This window comes from Aquarana catesbeiana, linkage group LG04 (assembly GCF_042186555.1).
Source record: "Aquarana catesbeiana isolate 2022-GZ linkage group LG04, ASM4218655v1, whole genome shotgun sequence".
NCBI lineage: Eukaryota > Metazoa > Chordata > Amphibia > Anura > Ranidae > Aquarana > Aquarana catesbeiana.
The window spans coordinates 510,293,980-510,312,769 of record NC_133327.1 but is presented as its reverse complement, the minus strand read 5'-3'; the positions used below and the strand labels follow the sequence as shown (position 1 = coordinate 510,312,769).

Genomic DNA, 18,790 nt, shown 5'->3' with positions numbered 1-18,790 from the left:
TCAGCAGGCAATGAAATACTTTTTTTCCACACTGTGCAACTCTTTGCCCAGAGTCATAGTTTGTGTTTTATTGTGGATGCCAAAGAGTAGTGCCACTACTAAACATATAAAAAAGAAAAAATATCCACGCTTGTGTACATTAATTGGAAAAGACATCCAAAGGTGCAGCAGCACTATGAGATATTTATCACAGTGTCACAAATATTAAATAAACCTATTCTGCTAATCTTGCCTACCCCCAGAAACACAATATGAATAAATAATACAAAGAATATCAATCAATAAACACAAATAAGTGAAATAAAGATATGTCCATAAGATAAAGTCCATGTGAGGTAAATGATTCCTTGTGATCCACGTGACTGCCACCACCTCCAAAGTATAGATATAGGCTTACCAGCAAATCATGACCCTCTAATTCTAGAGAAGTTAAAAGAAGCTTAGGTTTAATACATTTGGATCACACCATCACTCTCGGCTCACATCTGAACCCTCATCCATCAATGGTCCAGGCAGATGACACTACAGTGCCCTGCAAAAGGTCATCTATGACAAAATGTGTTGAGTGGAGCTACGAGCTTATGTCATCGTGTTACCGGAAGTGGCAGAAGTTTTGCTTTGTTTGCCTGCCAAATTAATTTCTGTAATACGAAAATGCTTTTATCCACATGTAAGTGCAATATAAATATATTAAATCTGATTTTAGGATTTTAAACTATGTCAAGCATATTGTTTTCTTATGGGAATCGGTGTATATATACTGCAAGTGGCTATTAGAGTGAAAATGGGAGTGTCATCTTTCCTCCTAACTGGCTGGACCATTGATGGATGTGGTGTCAGATGTGAGCCTAGCGTGATCCAAATGTATTAAACCTAAGCTCATTTTGACTTCTCTAGAATTAGAGGGTCATAAATTGCTGGTAAGCCTACATCTGTACTTTGGCGGTGGCAGTCACATGGATTACTAGGAATCATTGTGTTGGTGAATTTCTAATATGTACATAAGAGCTGGTTAATCTTTCACCTCATGTGGACTTCATCATATAGACATTTCTTTATTTTACTTACTTGGGTTTAATGACTTATAGGTTTTGCCTGCAACGCTTTTCTTTTTAGATAGCTGGACCCTGGGATCCAGTGCTTTGTTTTTTTCAGCCATATTTCCTGGCGGGGTGCTATATGGGTCCAAGGGTGTGGAACCCCCAATAAAAAGGGGCCCCGGTGCTTGAATGTTTTTTAACGGAGCCCGCCGTGAGGTGAGGGGTGAAGATTGGGTCTGTTGGTTTTACCACAGAATCCCTGCAGTGGGATAAGGTAAGTGGAGATTCCTAAGGAATTTTTAAATTCTTATGGGTTTTCTCCGTGAATGTTGTCATGCCTAAAGTCGCCACCGGGGGCTGTCAAGATCACATACCTGTTCCATGCTTGTCAGTCTCGCTCTGTGTCAGTACAAGCTGCACGCTTCCTCCAGTCCCAAGCCTCAGATAAGATGTTGGAAGGGGAGTTTTCTTTTTAAACATCCCCCACCTGGACAGACGTTTCTCTTCTCTCTCCAGGAGGCAGAGGGAGTACGGAACAGTGGGGGGTATGCCGCGCCGCTCCGACTGCCACCGCCATAGCACGTCGGTTCTCCTCCCATCGTCTCTCCTCCGCCCCACCCTCCCCCCACATGCTGATCCGGTCGGATCAGAGGCCCGCTCGCGCGGGAAGACAATCTTTTTTAAAAAGAATGGGGGGCGCAGTGGGACGTCGGAGGAAGGGGCGGGGCTTAGCGCGCGTTGACCTGCCTCAACATCCACAATGCGGGGCTGTGTAGGCAATAAGTGCACCTTTTGCAGGTGCATTCAGCTGACGGAGGGACACAGAGCAGACGGGGGCATGTGAGTGTTGGTGACACAGGCATTCCCAGGGCACGTTTACTTAGCATCAGGCTGAGCATTAATAGGAGCGGCAGTGTCTGGACTATTTGCTCAGCAGTGGTTGCATTTTTGGCAGTACCTCTGCATTTGTGCTTAGCACTATGGTCAAAAGGGGAAGTACAAATACCCCAAAAAACAAGGGCTCAAAGGGATCTCCCTCAGGCTCTGAGGACCCTCCCTCTGCAACACCCCTCCCCCAAAAGGCCTAGGGAGGCTGGTCAGAGTGAGCCTTCGGGTTCGTCAGGGGTTGAAACTGCTTCCAACATTTCAGTCCCTGTCTATATTGCTGAGGAGGTTTTCTCCTCAGCCATGATTGGATTGGAGTCCGCTTAGACCAAAGCATGGTCACCACAGTCAATTACCTAGGATACCTAAGTTGGGTCCTCAACCTAGAGAAATCTTCTTTAAAACCATTAAGAAGACTAGAGTACTTGGGTCTGGTCATAGATACAGCCCAGAAGAGGGTGTTTATACCCCAGGCAAAGATCAGTGCCATAAAGGAGCTGGTTCAGGTGGTCAGGGCAAAGAAGGGTCCTTCTATTCGCCTTTGCATGAGGTTGTTGGGAAAGGTGTTGGCTTCATTCGAAGTGGTTCAGTTTCATTCAAGACTGCTGCAAAACCGTATCCTATCTGCTTGGAACAACAAGGTCCAAGCGCTAGATTTTCCAATGCGTCTGTTGCCAAAGGTGCGCCAGAGCCTCAGTTGGTGGAGGATATCCAAGAATCTGCAGCGGGGTTACCAGTTACCTGGAAGGTGGTAACAAGAGATGCCAGCCTGTCAGGTTGGGGAGCAGTCCTGGAAGAAGCGACTGTCCAAGGAAAATGGTCCAGGACCGAAAGGACCTTGCCCATCAACATTCTAGAGATTCGGGCAACGCACCTAGTCCTAAGGGCCTGAACATTCAGGTTGCGGAATTGTCTTGTCAGAATTCAGTCTGACAATGCCACAGCAGTGGCTTATATCAATCACCAAGGGGGCACCAGAAGTCATGCAGCCCAGGGGGAGGTAAACCATATCCTAGCCTGGGCAGAAAAGCATGTGCCGTGCATAACGGCAATCTTCATTCCAGGGATAGAGAATTGGCAGGCAGACTACTTTAGTGGCCAGCAGTTGTTACCGGGGGCATGGTCCCTTCACCCTGACATCTTCCTGGCTATATGCCAAAGATGGGGGATCCCAGATGTAGATCTGTTTGCGTGCAGGTTCAACAGCAAAGTTGACAACTTTGTGTCAAGAACAAGGGATCCACTCGCATGCGGAACAGTGCGTTGGTTACCCCGGGAGATCAGTTCTCACTGATTTATGCATTCCCTCCTATTCTGCTGCTTCCACGGCTTCTTTGCAGGATCAAGCAGTAAAGGAATTTGGTGGTGCTTGTGGCGCCAACGTGGCCCAGAAGATTTTGGTATGCAGAGATCGTAAAGATTGCGGTAGGGGACCCATGGACCCTACCACCACATCCAGACCTGCTTTCGCAGGGACCAGTATTCCATCCTACCTTACAAATGCTAAATTTAACTGTTTGGCTATTGAAACCCACATTCTGAAGAATCGTGGGCTTTCAGGCTCAGTGATATCTACCTTAATTAATGCAAGGAAGCCAGCTTCCAGAGTCATTTATTATAGAGTCTGGAAGGCATATGTTTTCCTGGTGTGCCAGGGGTTGGCATCCCAGAAAGTATGTTATAGGTAGAATCCTTGCCTTTCTGCAAATGGGGTTAGAGATGAAGCTGGCCTTGAGTACTATCAAAGGCCAGGTCTCGGCCTTTTAGGTATTGTTTCAACAACCACTTGCTTCGCATTCTTTGGTCCGTAGCTTTATACAGGGGGTAACGCGGCTTAATCCACCGTTTAGGTCACCCCTGAACCCTTGGGACTTGAATTTAGTTCTGTCGGCATTACAGAAACAGCCTTTTGAGCCGATATAACATATTCCCTTGGTTCTTTTGACAAGGAAGCTATTTTTTCTGGTAGCCATATCTTCTGAAAGAAGGGTATCAGAATTGGCTGCTCTTTCTTGTAAAGAGCCATATTTAATTATTCACAAGGATAGAGTAGTATAGCGTCCTTATCCTAGCTTTCTGCCGAAGGTGGTTTCAGGTTTTTATCTAAACCAGGATATTGTTCTACCTTCATTTTTTCCAGAACCCTGTCCTACGAAAGAAAAGTCACTACATTCTCTGGATGTAGTGAGAGCAGTCAAAATCTATTTGGAGGCGACTGCTCAGATTCAGAAAACTGATGTCTTGTTTGTGTTGCCTGAAGGTCCTAGAAAAGGACAGGCAGCATTGAAATCTACTATTGCTAAGTGGATTCGGCAAATAATTATTCAAGCTTATGGTTTGAAGAGGAAAGTTCCATCTTTCCAAATCAAAGAGCACTCCACCAGGGCTGTTAGTGCTTCGTGGGCAGTGCATCACCAAGCCTCCATGGCTCAAATCTGCAAGACCGCAACTTGGTCTTCAGTCCATACATTTACCAGATTCTATCAGGTGGATGTAAGAAGGCATGAGGATATCGCCTTCGGGCGCAGTGTGCTGCAGGCAGCAATATAGGTCCTCAGGTCTGATTGCACCCTACTTTTGTTTGTGTCTGCCTCCCCTCAGATAGCATTGCTCTGGGACATCCCATACAGTAATTACTGTGGCTCTGTGTCCCGTGATGTACGATAAAGAAAATAGGATTTTTATAACAGCTTACCTTAAAATCCTTTTCTTGGAGTACATCATGGGACACAGGTTCCTCCCCTCTTTCTGGTTACACATGTATTGCTTTGCTACAAAACTGAGGTACTCCCGGTAAGGGGAGGGGTTATATAGGGAGTTACACTTCCTGTCTAGGGTGTGTCCATCACCTAAAGGTGCCTATATACTCATACAGTAATTACTGTGGCTCTGTGTCCCGTGATGTACTCCAAGAAAAGGATTTTACAGGTAAGCTGTTATAAAAATCCTATTTTTTTTGTAATATTGATTCATATTATGTTTTGGGGGTTGGTAAGATTAGTAAATAATTTATAACATAAAATGTACTAAATCAATTGACTGAGTCTGACAAAATACCTGCATTTGCCCCTCTGTGTCACTTACTACATTAGTTGCTGAAGGGGACAGAGGGACACAGCACAGTACCAAGATATTTTCTCATAGTGCAATCACTGAGATTTGCAAAAGCTCATTAGGTCATGAGTTATTTTCACTGATGTTCCCACCCTCGTGTTTGTACCCTATTGTGGTAACGGTAATTTACAAGATCAGAGGGTGTGACATAAGTAGTATATTATCAAGGCCAGTTTATCTTAAAGCTTTTGAGCTGTCCTTGTTGTTCTGTTCAGGAAAAGGAAGGGAAAACATCCCCAGCAGTCAGGCTTCGAAGAACCAGACGTTCCTTCCTGAATGAGTTTGTCGTCAGCTAAAATAAAACTACTGTGAGCACTTTCATCTTTATCATGATACATATCCCCTGTAAATGATTATGTATATGGAGATTTGACAGATGCAACACTCTTTGGTAATAAGAAAAAGTAGAGAATTTGAATAAAAATTCTTTAACTGTTTAAAAACTAGATTATACATTTCAGAACAGTGAATGTACAGTATATTAGGTTGAAATACATATTCTAAATTGTGTGCACTTCCATATGTTTTGCCATGCAGTTGATTAAATAGTATCCTACAAAAATGCAGTGCATCTGAATCCTCGTGACAGTGCAAGGTGCTTGACCTGGAGTTTACATTAAGTTTGGTGAGAATATGCTAAGAAAGGAAGCCTGTATTTAAAAAAAGAAAAAAAAAGAGGGCGGGGGGTACCACTGCTCATATCTCCTTTGGAAAATGTTAATTACGTGGTTATGTTTGCTGAGAACAAATATACAGATCCGGGTTTCTGAGTTGGAGTTAGTTACTAAAAAAATATTGAATTGATATTTGAAGATAACCACCCTGGTTTTTATTTCAGTTTCATCCTACACCCTTTGGCTGTGTAGAATGATAATCTGGGTGACACACGTTCTGCATTTTACAGGACTACCGGAAAACAGCAGCTTATAAACTGTGTCCTGTCTTTGGTAGGCCACTGCCGTGACAGCTCTGCCTGGTCTCCATCTGATGTCTGTAGCTTTTACCATTGGCAGGTCTCTATATCTTTTGAGTTAGATTTATTTATTAACCACTTGCCGACCGCTGCACGCGCATATACGTTGGCACAATGGCAGCGGTGGGCAAATGGGCGTACCTGTATGTCCCCTTTAATTGGCAGGGTTAGCCGCATACAGCGTGACCGTGCCCCCAGGTCCCATAGACTCGATGTCCGACGGTGTCCTGCGTTCGTATCACGGAGCCGCAGAATGGGGAGATGCCTATGTAAACAAGGCATTTCCCCATTCTGCCTAGTGACATGACAGGGATCGTAACAAGCCAGGGTCATACACAGGAGATCAAGCAGATAGGGTTGGGAGGAAGACTGGACAGGGAAGAGGGTAATAGGAGATAGAGAGAGCAGGCAGGAAGGTATCCGGCTGCAGGGCACGGGTCCAGGAACGGATGCAGAGTACAGGATACAGGCTACAGGAACACAGGATTCAGGAACACAGGTCTGGGCACATGGACAAAATACCAAGGTGAGGTGTGCTAGTAATCAGCAGGTTTAAATGTGCTTCCTGCAATCAGTAGGTGAAATCTTTTCCAGACAAAATCGCAATGGACACTGTGAAGTAGAAGGATTGGAGAGAGGATTTTTGTTAAACTTCCTGGACTGAGGGGGCCCTCTTCTTCAGCAAGCATCCATAGCAAGATCCTGGGAACTGGGGAGAAGGCTGTCTTCCCATTATTGACACTGCTAGCAGAGACTGAGCCACTGAGAGCAGGACACCAAGTTTACCCTATCCATACTGTGTTCTATACCGCTCTTATTCCAAACGTAGACTGCACCTATACCAACCCTAGATTAAACTTTACTACTGCTCAGTGCTGCACTTGAGGTGGCCATGCTACTGTATATGTTGATCTGGACGCCAAATGTAATCTTATGCCTAGTCCTTACTGTTAACCACGCTGTTTGTTAAAGTGTGTTATTACTATTGTAATGAGTTAATGTCTTGAGAAGGTCAAGGCAAAGAACAGAGGGCTCATCATATGCAGCGGCTCCTATGGTGTAGCGCTACCTATACAATAGGTAATTTACCAGGATAATGTATGGTTAAGGGGAGGCATAAAGACGGCAGTTTATTACCGAGAGACCAATCTGTGAGTTATCATTGACATAGGAGACCAGGCTAGGGGTGCCAAGACAGTTGCCCAACAGTTTTCCAAATGAAAAGGGACAGCCTCTCTGTTTTGGTCTAGGATCAATTACAAAGTCAGTATGGATATCACTATTGATAGTACCTAATACAGCATTCTAATAGTTCAGAAACTTTTGGGCATCTCCCCAACATGTGAATGAGGTCCCCTGGGATCTGTTTTGATCATTATATTATGACTATAGAGGCACCCATGTTGTGGGGTGCAGTATGTTCTGTGCTGTATAAAGAGCTTAGTTAGTTTTTCAAACAGTTATAAGGACACAGCTAGCAGGGATTCTAATAGAAGTGTGTCCACTTATCGTCTGTTAGTTTGTCCAACCCTTTCTTCCACTTAGATTCACGGTATGGATAGTGAGTATGTGCAATACCTCAGGACTTTCAGAAACCAAAGTTTTCTAGTTTCACAAATTATGGCAAAATGTTACTTTTGCAAATATGGGTGTAATTTGTATAACATTCATACTTTAATATATAGTGGTTACATCCACCACATGACAATTTTTTCAGCTGTCATGTCCAGGTCCTGCTAGGACATGATAATGCGCTTCCTGCATTTCAGTGATAACTCACAGTGACCCCCCTCCAAATCATCCTGACTTTGATAAATTGTATAAAATTTGCCCTCTAATTGATTTTTTTTTTCCAAAGAGGTTTTCCAAACTGTATATCTCTGTCCAGAACATCTCTATCACAGTATGGATAGGGTAAACTTGGTGTCCTGCTCTCGGCGCCTCAGTCTCTGCTAGCAGTGTCAATAATGGGCAGATAGCCTTCTCACCAGTTCCCAGGATCTTGCTATGGATGCCTGCTGAAGAAGAGGGTCCCCTCAGTCCAGGAAGTTTAACAAAAAATCCTCTCTCCAATCCTTCTACGTCACAGTGTCCATTGGGATTTTGTCTGAAAAAGATTTCACCTACTGATTGCAGGAAGCACATTTAAATCTGGTGATTACTAGCACACCTCACCTTGGTATTTTGTCCATGTGCCCAGACCTGTGTTCCTGAATCCTGTGTTACTGTAGCCTGTATCCTGTACTCTGCATCCGTTTCTGAACCCCTGCCCTGCAGCCGGATCCCTTCCCGCCTGCTCTCTTTGTCTCCTATTAACTCTCCCTGTCCAGTCTTCCTCCCAACCATATCTGCTTGATTTCCCATGTACAGTGGGGACAGAAAGTTTTCAGACCCCCTTAAATTTTTCACTCTTTGTTATATTGCAGCCATTTGCTAAAAACATTTAAGTTAATTTTTTTCCTCATTAATGTACACACAGCAGCCTATATTGACAGAAAAACACAGAATTGTTTACATGTTTGCAGATTTATTAAAAAAGAAAAACTGAAATATCACATGGTCCTAAGTATTCAGACCCTTTGCTGTGACACTCAAATATTTAACTCAGGTGCTGTCCATTTCTTCTGATCACCCTTGAGATGGTTCTACACCTTCATTTGAGTGCAGCTGTGTTTGATTATACTGATTTGACTTGATTAGGAAAGCCACACACCTGTCTATATAAGACCTTACAGCTCACAGTGCATGTCAGAGCAAATGAGAATCATGAGGTCAAAGGAACTGTCTGAAGAGCTCAGAGACAGAATTGTGGCAAGGCACAGATCTGGCCAAGGTTACAAAAAAATTCTGCTGCACTTAAGGTTCCTAAGAGCACAGTGGCCTCCATATTCCTTAAATGGAAGATGTTTGGGACGACCAGAACCCTTCCTAGAGCTGGCCATACGGCCAAACTGAGCTATTGGGGGAGAAGAGCCTTGGTTAAGAGAGGTAAAGAAGAACCCAAAGATCCCTGTGGCTGAGCTCCAGAGATGCAGTCGGGAGATGGGAGAAAGTTGTAGAAAGTCAACCATCGCTGCAGCCCTCCACCAGTCGGGGCTTTATGGCAAAGTGACCTGATGGAAGCCTCTCCTCAGTGCAAGACACATGAAAGCCCGCATGGAGTTTGCTAAAAAAACACCTGAAGGACTCCAAGATGGTGAGAAATAAGATTCTTTGGTCTGATGAGACCAAGATAGAACTTTTTGGCCTTAATTCTAAGCGGTATGTGTGGAGAAAACCAGGCACTCACCTGTCCAATACAGTCCCAACAGTGAAGCATGGTGGTGGCAGCATCATGCTGTGGGGGTGTTTTTCAGCTGCAGGGACAGGACGACTGGTTGAGATCGAGGGAAAGATGAATGCGGCCAAGTACAGGGATATCCTGGACGAAAACCTTCTCTAGAGTGCTCAGGACCTCAGACTGGGCTGGAGGTTTACCTTCCAACAAGACAATGACCCTAAGCACACAGCTAAAATAACGAAGGAGTGGCTTCACAACAACTCCGTGACTGTTCTTGAATGGCCCAGCCAGAGCCCTGACTTGAACCCAATTGAGCATCTCTGGAGAGACCTAAAAATGGCTGTCCACCAACATTTACCATCCAACCTGACAGAACTGGAGAGGATCTGCAAGGAGGAATGGCAGAGGATCCCCAAATCCAAGTGTGAAAAACTTGTTGCATCCTTCCCAAAAAGACTCATGGCTGTATTAGATCAAAAGGGTGCTTCTACTAAATACTGAGCAAAGGGTCTGAATACTTCGGACCATGTGATATTTCAGTTTTTCTTTTTTAATAAATCTGCAAAAATGTCAACAATTCTGTGTTTTTCTGTCAATATGGGGTGCTGTATGTACATTAATGAGGAAAAAAAATAACTTAAATGATTTTAGCAAATGACTGCAATATAACAAAGAGTGAAAAATTTAAGGGGGTCTGAATACTTTCTTTCCCCACTGTGTGTATAGTGTGTGTGTGTGTGTGTGTGTGTATATATATACACACACACACACACATCTGTTTTTGGTAGTCATTTGTTGTGTGTCACTGTGGGTTTGGTTGCTGGCTTGTACACTGTTTGCCATATTGGAGGTGCGTTTACTTTGTATATTCACTTACCTTTTAATGAATTCTATTATTTATACTGAACCTGTGCTTGGATCTTCTGTGACAGTCCACATATTTATGGTCACACGGATCCCTGCCATATTTGTAGTCCAAATAGTCTATGGGTCCCAATATATGACTGCCATCCCAAACTACAGCTCTCAGGATTCTCAGCGCACTGCATAGAAGTCTATGGGCTTGCTTGGTTTTAGCTCTCCCCCTGCTGGCCAGAGAAGAATAGTTCAGCATAACATCAATACCTCAGTAGAGGAGGAGAATAGTAAAAGGCAATGTTTCTTTTTCCATATAGCTGTAGCCCAGCACCTGGCTACATATCTTATGAATCTTTAATTCTCTTTGTTGTTTTATTGAAGGTGGTATACTAAGTGTCTGGGGCGGGTTAGTGTCCTTTTGCCTTTCAACCTAATAAATGTATACATTGTCATCTGGTTATGTAGTATGTTTCTTGGTTGCCTTCCCCTCCTAACCTCTTCCCGTCTGCGCTATAGCCAAAAGACGGCTACATCGTGGACCTACTTTGCCGGGAGGGCGTCCATGGATGTCCTCCTGTGCTCGAGCGGCCTGCACGCCCCCTGCAGGGCGCGCGCGGCGCGCTTAGTGATCAGCGCATCTGAGACTTGGCTGATCACAGATCGGAGTAAGGGGTCGATCCCCGACCCCTTACCACCTGATCAGCTGTCAGCCAATGACAGCTGATCATGTGATGTAAACAGAGCCGGTAATCATCTATTTTTTCTTGGCGTGAGGAGAAAAAAAAAAGCCGGTCACCTGCGGCTGTAAGAGGGACATGAGTCTTGATAGTGGCGAGCCTCTGCAGAGGCTTCTGTGCCCACCTATGCACCTACCAGTGCACAACAATGCCGCCTACCAGTGCCCACCAGCGCCACCCATCAGTGCCCACAGTGTCACCTATCATTGCCCACAGTGCCACCTATAAATGTCACCAATCAGTGCCTCATCATCAGTGCTGCCTATCAATACCACCTACCAATGCCCATCAGTGTCACCTACCAGTGCCCATCAGTGCCACCTACCATTGCCCATCAGTGACATCTATCAGTACCCATCAGTGCCACCCATCAGGGCGCATCAGTGCCATCTTATCAGTGCCCATCAGTGTCACCTTATCTGTGCCTATCAGTGTCGTCTTATCTGTGCCTATCAGTGCAGCCTCATCAGCGAATACCAATGAAGGAGAAAAATTACCCATTTGCAAAATTTTATAACAAACTGTGAAACATGTTTTGTTTTGTTTTTTTCAAAAATTTCTGTCTTTTTTTGTTTGTTTAGCAAAAAATAAAAACCCAAGTGGTGATTAAATACCACCAATAGAAACCTCCATTTGTGTGAAAAAAATGATAAAAATTTCATTTGAGTACAGTGTAGCATGACCACGCAATTGTCATTCAAAGTGTGACAGCGCTGAAAGCTAAAAATTGGTCTGGGCAGGAGGGGGGTTTTAAATGCCCAGTAAGCAAGTGGTTAAGATGGTGCTTTGCACTTCTCCTGCCTACTGCTACTGGGTTTCTCTTTGTGACCTCCGCTTTTTTTGTCCCACCTATGGACTGTTCAGCTGCCATGAAGGAAACAGATGAGGGCCTAAGAAAACTTTTGTTAAATCACTTCTTTATTGTTTGAACTGGGACTGATGTTTGGGTGGAGAAGAAGCTGGGAAGGGAAAGGGGGAAGATTACTTGCTGTACCTGTGATGTTAAAAGACATTTATGTAATGATACAATGCTTGAACTGACCATGTGATTATAGCAGACAGACAGTTCCATTCAGTGCTCCCACTTTCTTTGGAAGTTTGCTTAATTCTTCACATTGTATGTAGTTTACCTGGATATTTTTTTTCTCAACAAATATAGTTTTACATATAGTGCCTTAGAGGCAGAATTTTAAAAAAAAGGATTAAAAACTGACTAATAAAAAGAAAAAGATTAGGCTGGACGAAAGACATTTCACGGTGAATAACTGCAAAAGAGTATCAGGCCGGTTTCACACTGCTGTGGTTTTTGTGCAGTTAACCCATAGACTCTCTTAGATCTGAAAGCGTACCAAGAATGCCGCATGTTTGACTTTTGGTGCTTTCAGAAAAGCACCAAAAAATGTGATCTAATAAAAAGTCTATGGAAAACCTTGGGTTAAATGCACGAAAACTGCTGGTACACCTGCCAAACCGCAGTGCAGCAGTGTGAAGATTGCCTTATAGATGGATGAGTTTGGGTTTGAGGTGTTTGGATTAAAGAAAACTGTGTATGTGACAGTATATGTGAGACATACAGCAAATTAAATGATGGGGGAGTGCGTTATCCCCTCTGTCAAGCATGGCAGAGAAAATGTAATGACATTTATGAGATCGCTTTGATGCTGTCAGTGGCGGCTGCTCCATTAGGGGCCGCCCCCTTAATCCATACGCCCCTTCCCTAATTTACTTGCAGGGCGCCGAATGCATGGATTTCAATGGTGTTTTTTTTTAAGCACATGATTAGAGCCTGAGGCTCTAATTGGCTTCAAAAAAGGGTGGGCTCAGGGAACAGAGCACTGAGCCCACCCAGTTGTGTGACGTAAGCAAATTAATACTTTGCTAATGTCTTCCTGCTTCTCCTCCTGGCAAATCAGGAAGCGGGTCCTGAGACCCGATTGGCTAGGATGTCTTAAGACTCCCGGCTAATTGTGTCTCAGAACCCACTTCCAGTTCAGCCAAGGGGAGAAGCAATGGGCCCTTGGCAAGCTGGGGTGAGGAGCAGCATCGGTCTCCTAAGACTAATCGCCGCCTTCCCAGCTCCATAGAGCTCACACTGGGCACCATCCTCCTAGCAGAGCCCATAGCACCAACAAGCGTTTCCTCCTAGTCAGAAACCCGGCCCAGGAGCGTGTATTGGTCGCAGCTCTCCGTCAGAGGAAGCTGCACTCCCACCGCCGAGGAGGAGATTGCAGCTGCCCGAATCCCGAGCAACCCCTTTAATTAAAACAATGACCTGTGTGTGGGAAGAGGGGCCGCATCCTGAGAATTAGTTGCATGTCTAAAGATATGTCATCTCTGTAACGAGAGCTACCTGGGGGGGAAGAGACAGTGTGGACGGATGCAGAGATTGCCCTGATTGCTGATGGGAAGATGAGCGGGTGCGGAGAGTGGGGAGCAGTGTGTGCCGAGGCTGGCCTGTTCCTGGGGGGGGTGTGCGACTGAGGGGGCAGGTTTGTTTGACGCCCCCGCAAATATAGAGCACCAGCTGTCACTGGTTGCTGGTACAGTATGATGGGAGATTTGCAAGAGGTGCAAGAATAATGAACCAGAATGATTATCACTTCATTCAACAATGTCATGCCATGTGGTCAGCACACTTCATCCAGCAACAGGATAAAGATACAAAGCATACTGCTAAGCTATGCAGAAGCTATTTGGTGTTGAATCCAGGATACAGTCTTTGATCGACTAACTGGCACAATCACTGGCTCCCAATCTTATCAAGCTCTTGTTGGAAGAGCTTCACTTTAATGTCAAAAAATTATGTCCTTAAGAGCTACTTAACATGTGGGTTAACATTTTCTAAATTTCTTAAGAAACTGAAAGCTAATATGTCAAAGGTCTACAAAGCTGTAATTTCTGCAAATGGAGGATTCTTTGATGACAAGAAGGGGAGAGGAGGCGCCTCTGAGTGCAGAATTTTTACAGTTTTAATGTACAATGAGTAAAAAATGGCAACTCACATTTTAGGAGTAAAAACAAGCATAAAAGTAATCCCCTTTTATGCTTGTTTTTACTCCTAAAATATGAGTTGCCATTTTTTACTCGTACATTAAAACTAAAAAATCTGCACCCAGAGGCGCCTCTGTTCCCCCTGGACGGCTGCCGTGAGCGTGGATCATCTCCCTTTCTCTCCCCCCCCCCTTTCCTCCTCCCATTTTTATCATTATTCCATGGACTTTCTTCCGCACAGTCACACAGATTGTGGACTGAAGAAGGACCTTTATTGCATGCATATATTACTATGCTCACCAAGCACATTGATACAGTATTTGAGGGATGACAATTGTTTTAGTTTTGCACCTTTTACTTGTACAAAGGATTCTTTGATGAACCTAAAGTTTGATGAATAGATTGTGAAGAATGCTGTGACATAGTTAATGTATTGGCTCTATTTCCTGATACATTTATTGCTACTTTGGTGAATAAAATTATAAGTTGCTATCAAAAAACATGCACATTTCTGGGTTATTCTGGACTTTTTGAATGCTATTATGTATATTCACATATATTCTTAAAGTTTTCTTTGTAAAATATGTTTATTTTTTTTTATTTTTTTACAGCAAATCTTTACAGATGTGGCAAGTAGAGAACTGTCAACTGAATTAGCTGAGGAAGTTCGAACAATGGACAATCTTATTACTGAAATTCAAGAAATCAGTAATCACCTGCGTAATCAATACTGAATGGGAATTCACTGTGTAACAAAATCTACTGTACAATAAATGTTTTGTTTCTTAAAAACATTGGCGTGTTGTGATTACCACTCTTCTTAGCTACAGACCCATAATCTCCTTAAAAATCATGGGTTTGGCCTATACGTAATGGTTTTGGAAACCCTGGAATGACTACAGTTTTATTATTTACACGGCACTTCTTTGGGATTAGTTTTACATGAGTGCATCAACTAATTGGCTAAGGTCCACAGAATAAAACTGCTGATGGCTGGAAAAGTCACAAAACAGAGATCTGTGCAGTTTTCCACTATTAATCATGAGACTGCATGATTGCAATGAGTTATTATACTGTTTTTGTCAAACTACTGATATCATGGGTCAGTCAGTTAATGCATACTAATACATGAACATTGAATTCTGAAAGTGGTATATTTTTTTCCCATATATTATCAACCACATCTTCGAAAGTATCATCTCAAAAGTTAATCCCAAATATATATTGTTTATGTAGCATAAGCAAATTTCACAGCAATTCATGTATAGGGTTCAGAGAACTATTGAATTCCATTCCTGGCCTTAATGCATCTGCACCAGCCGCACAGGTTAAAACACTATAGTAATTTTTGTCAGTATATGCATAGAATCACTTTCCAGTCACAGTTTTAATCCTCAGTGCCATTTTTAAATGCCAGTCTGCCTCAGAGGCTCCAGCGGGCCCCTGACAGCATTACTGCTGGAACTGTTGGCTGTCAGCAGCAGCAGGGGTCAAGGGCTTATTGCTTCTTCTACGGACTGCTCCCTATAGACACCATTGAAAAACACAAACTTCTGTGTTGTGTTTACAGCCAGAGTGCAGTGACATCACAGTACTTCCTATCATTATAGAGGCTGGGACAGAGCTCTTACAGCTTTGTCCAGCATCTCCCAGATAACTGCTGATTGCAGACAGACATAGATTATTACAAGAAGTGATCTGCTGTTGAACTTTAAAGGTTTCCTGAGCCTTTAAATGGTCTCGCAGCCTGGTTTCTGTAGGTTACGCAATCATGGGGAACACTGCTGGCTTGACAGGGTAAGTCACAAAAGGTCATTACTAAAAAAACTGGCTGTTCACAGAGTGCTGTATCCAAGCATATTAATGTTAGGTTGAGTGGAAGGAAAAATTGTGATAGGAAATAAATGCACAAGCAACAGGGATAACTGCAGCATTGAGAGGATTGTGAAGCAAAGACCATTCAGGAATTTGGGTGAGATTCACAAGGAGTGGGCTATGGCTGTCAGTGCTGAACCAGAGACAACGTCAGAAGCACCTTACTTGAGCTAAGTAGAAAAGGACTGGACTGTTGCTCAGTGGTCCAAAGTCTTCTTTTTGGATGAAAGTAAATTTTGCAATCAAGGTCCCAGAGTCTGGAGAGGCACAGAATCCAAATTACATGAGGTCCAGTGTGAAGTTTCCACAGTCAGTGATGATTTGGGGAGCCATGTTATCTGCTGGTGGTGGTCCACTGTGTTTTATCAAGTCCAAAGTCAGTGCAGCTCTCTACCAGGAAATTCTAGAGCGCTTTATGCTGCCTCTGCTGACCAGCTTTATGGAGATGCTGATTTCATTTTCTAGCAGGACTTGGCACCTGCCCACACTGCTAAAAGTACCAATACCTGGTTTAATAATCATGGTATCACTGTGCTTGATTGGCCAGCAAACTTGCTTGACCTAAACCCCATAGAGAATTTGTGGGGTATTGTCAAGAGGAAGATGAGAGACACGAGACCCAACAATGCAGACGAGCTGAAGGCCACTATCAAAGCAACCTGGGCTTCCATAACACCTCAGCAGTGCCACAGGCTGATCGCCTCCATGCCACGGCGCATTGATGCAGTAATTCATGCAAAAGGAGCCCCGACCAAGTATTGAGTGCATACTATACTGTACATGGACATGTTTTTCAGTAAGCCAACATTTCTGTATTAAAAACACTATTTTTTATTGGTCTTATGTAATGATCTAATTTTTGGAGATACTGAATTTTGGGTTTTCATTAGCTGTAAGCCATAATCATCAAAATTAATAGAAAGAAATGCTTGAAATATATCACTCTGTGTGTAATGAATCAATATAATATATGCGTTTCACTTTTTGAATTGAATTACTGAAATCAATTAACTTTTTGATGATATTCAAATGTTTTTGATTGCCAGATCTCGCAAATGCGGGATTGCAGCTGTTGCCGCCAAGGGTGGCACAACCAGTTATTAGATTAAGGGGGAAATTACTTTTTCACATAGGGCCAGGCAGGTTCTGATAGCTTTTCTCCCCTTAAAAAAAGAAATCATCATTTAAAACCTGAATTTTGAATTTACTTGGCTTATCTTTGTGTAATAATAACATTTATTTGATCTGAATCATTTAAGTGTGACAAATATGCAAAAAATTACAAAAAAAATCAGGACGGGAGCAAATACTTTTTCACAGCACTTTACACCAATCAACCTTAACATTATGAAAGTGGGTGGGATATATTAGGTAGCAGGTGAACATGTCATCCCTACAGTTAATGTGTTAAAAGCAGAAAATTGGCAAGCATAAGGATTTAAGCGACTTTGACAAGAGCGAAACTGTAATGGCTAGACGACTGGTTCAGAGCAACTGCAAAACTGCAGCTCTTGTATGTTCCCTGTCTGCAGTGGTCCGGACTTACCAAAGTTGTCCAAGGAAAAAAAACTGGAGACAAGGTCATGTGTGGCCCCGGGTCATTGATGCATGTAGGGAGCGAAGGCTGGCCTGTGTAAATCCAAAAGAAGAGCTACTACAACTCAGATTGCTGAAAAAGTTAATGTTGGTTCCAAAAGAAAGGTGTCAAAACAAACAGTGTATTGCGGTTTATTGAATATAGGGCTTACGTAGCTGCAGACTGGTCAGGGTGCCCATGCTGACCCATGTCCATAGCCAAAAGCACCTACAATGGGCATCAGAGCTAAGCCACAGAGCAATGTGGAAGACGGTGGTCTGGTCTGATGAATCACATTTTCTTTTACATCATGTGGATGGCCAGGTGCATGTGCGTTGCTTACCTGGGGAAAGGGATAGCACCAGGATGCACTATGATAAGAAGGCAAGCCAGTGGAGACAGTTTGATGCTTTGGGCAATATTCAGCTGGGAAACCTTGGGTTCCACCATTCATGTGGTTGTCAATTTGACATGATCTACCTACATAAACATTGTTGCTGAGCAAGTACACCACTTCATGGAAACCATATTACCTAATGGCAGTGGCCTCTTTCAGTAGAATAAGGCACCTCGCCACACTGCAAAAATGGTTCAAGAATGGTTTGAGGAACACAACATTAAGTTTGAGGTTTTTTACTTGGCCTCTAAACTCTCTAGATCTCAATCCAATCGAGCATCTGTGGGATGTGCTGGAAAAAGAAGTCTAATCCATGGAGGCTCCAGCTCGCAACTTACAAGTATTAAAGGATCTGCTACTGATAACTTGATGCCAGATACCACAGCACACCTTCAGAGGTCTATTGAAGTCCATACCTCAATGGCTCAGAGCTTTTGTGGTGTCAAAAGGGGGGCTTACTTGATATTAGGTGAGTATATAGAAGATCTTTGCTATATATGTAGCCTGGGGACTCAAATGGTGAAACCAGGGTAAACCCACCCATAAATAAAAGAACAGTAGGCAGCTTCCATGCAGTCTGTTGAGAACTGAACCTGGAACTGCAAGGCTTCAATGTATCTCTTCCTAACAGCTCCCGATTTACCCAGATTTACTGTCATGGAGATCATTAACAGGTATCATATGGAGAGCAATAAAGTGAATTCAAATCTAGTTGTCACATTTTTTAGTATTGCAAATCTGTTTTTCCAAACTGAGACTTTTTCTAGCAGATACCATAAATAAATACTTTGCATAATGCCTTAAGTGACAACTTTTAAGTGTGTCCTGTCATAACACTGCCGGCTGGGGCATGATAGCAGTTGGAGACCTGGAAGAACATACATCACATTGAAGCATGGGTCCCATTTATAGCCAAATTACTGCAACCACCAATTTCATATAATTAGACTCTGTTTGCCCTCTTCTAGCGTGTTCATCAGTTTTTACTGTTTCAGTAAGCTCAAAGTAAGCCAAATGTGGAGTCAGCTTATCACTGATGGTTAACAGAGTGCACAGGGGGATTG

The 18,790-nt window shown here is 43.3% G+C and overlaps 1 protein-coding gene across 1 annotated transcript in view; it reads left to right on the top strand.

Moving 5' to 3' along the window:
• TTC27 (tetratricopeptide repeat domain 27) overlaps positions 1 to 14,672 on the top strand; it is a 795,933-nt gene extending 781,261 nt beyond the window's left edge. Inside the window, exon 21 of the mRNA XM_073627729.1 lies at positions 14,490 to 14,672. Within this exon, the coding sequence (XP_073483830.1) occupies positions 14,490 to 14,612 (123 nt within the window). The 3' untranslated portion in view covers positions 14,613 to 14,672. The remainder of the gene's footprint in view (positions 1 to 14,489) is intronic.
• Positions 14,673 to 18,790: the final 4,118 nt, after the last annotated feature.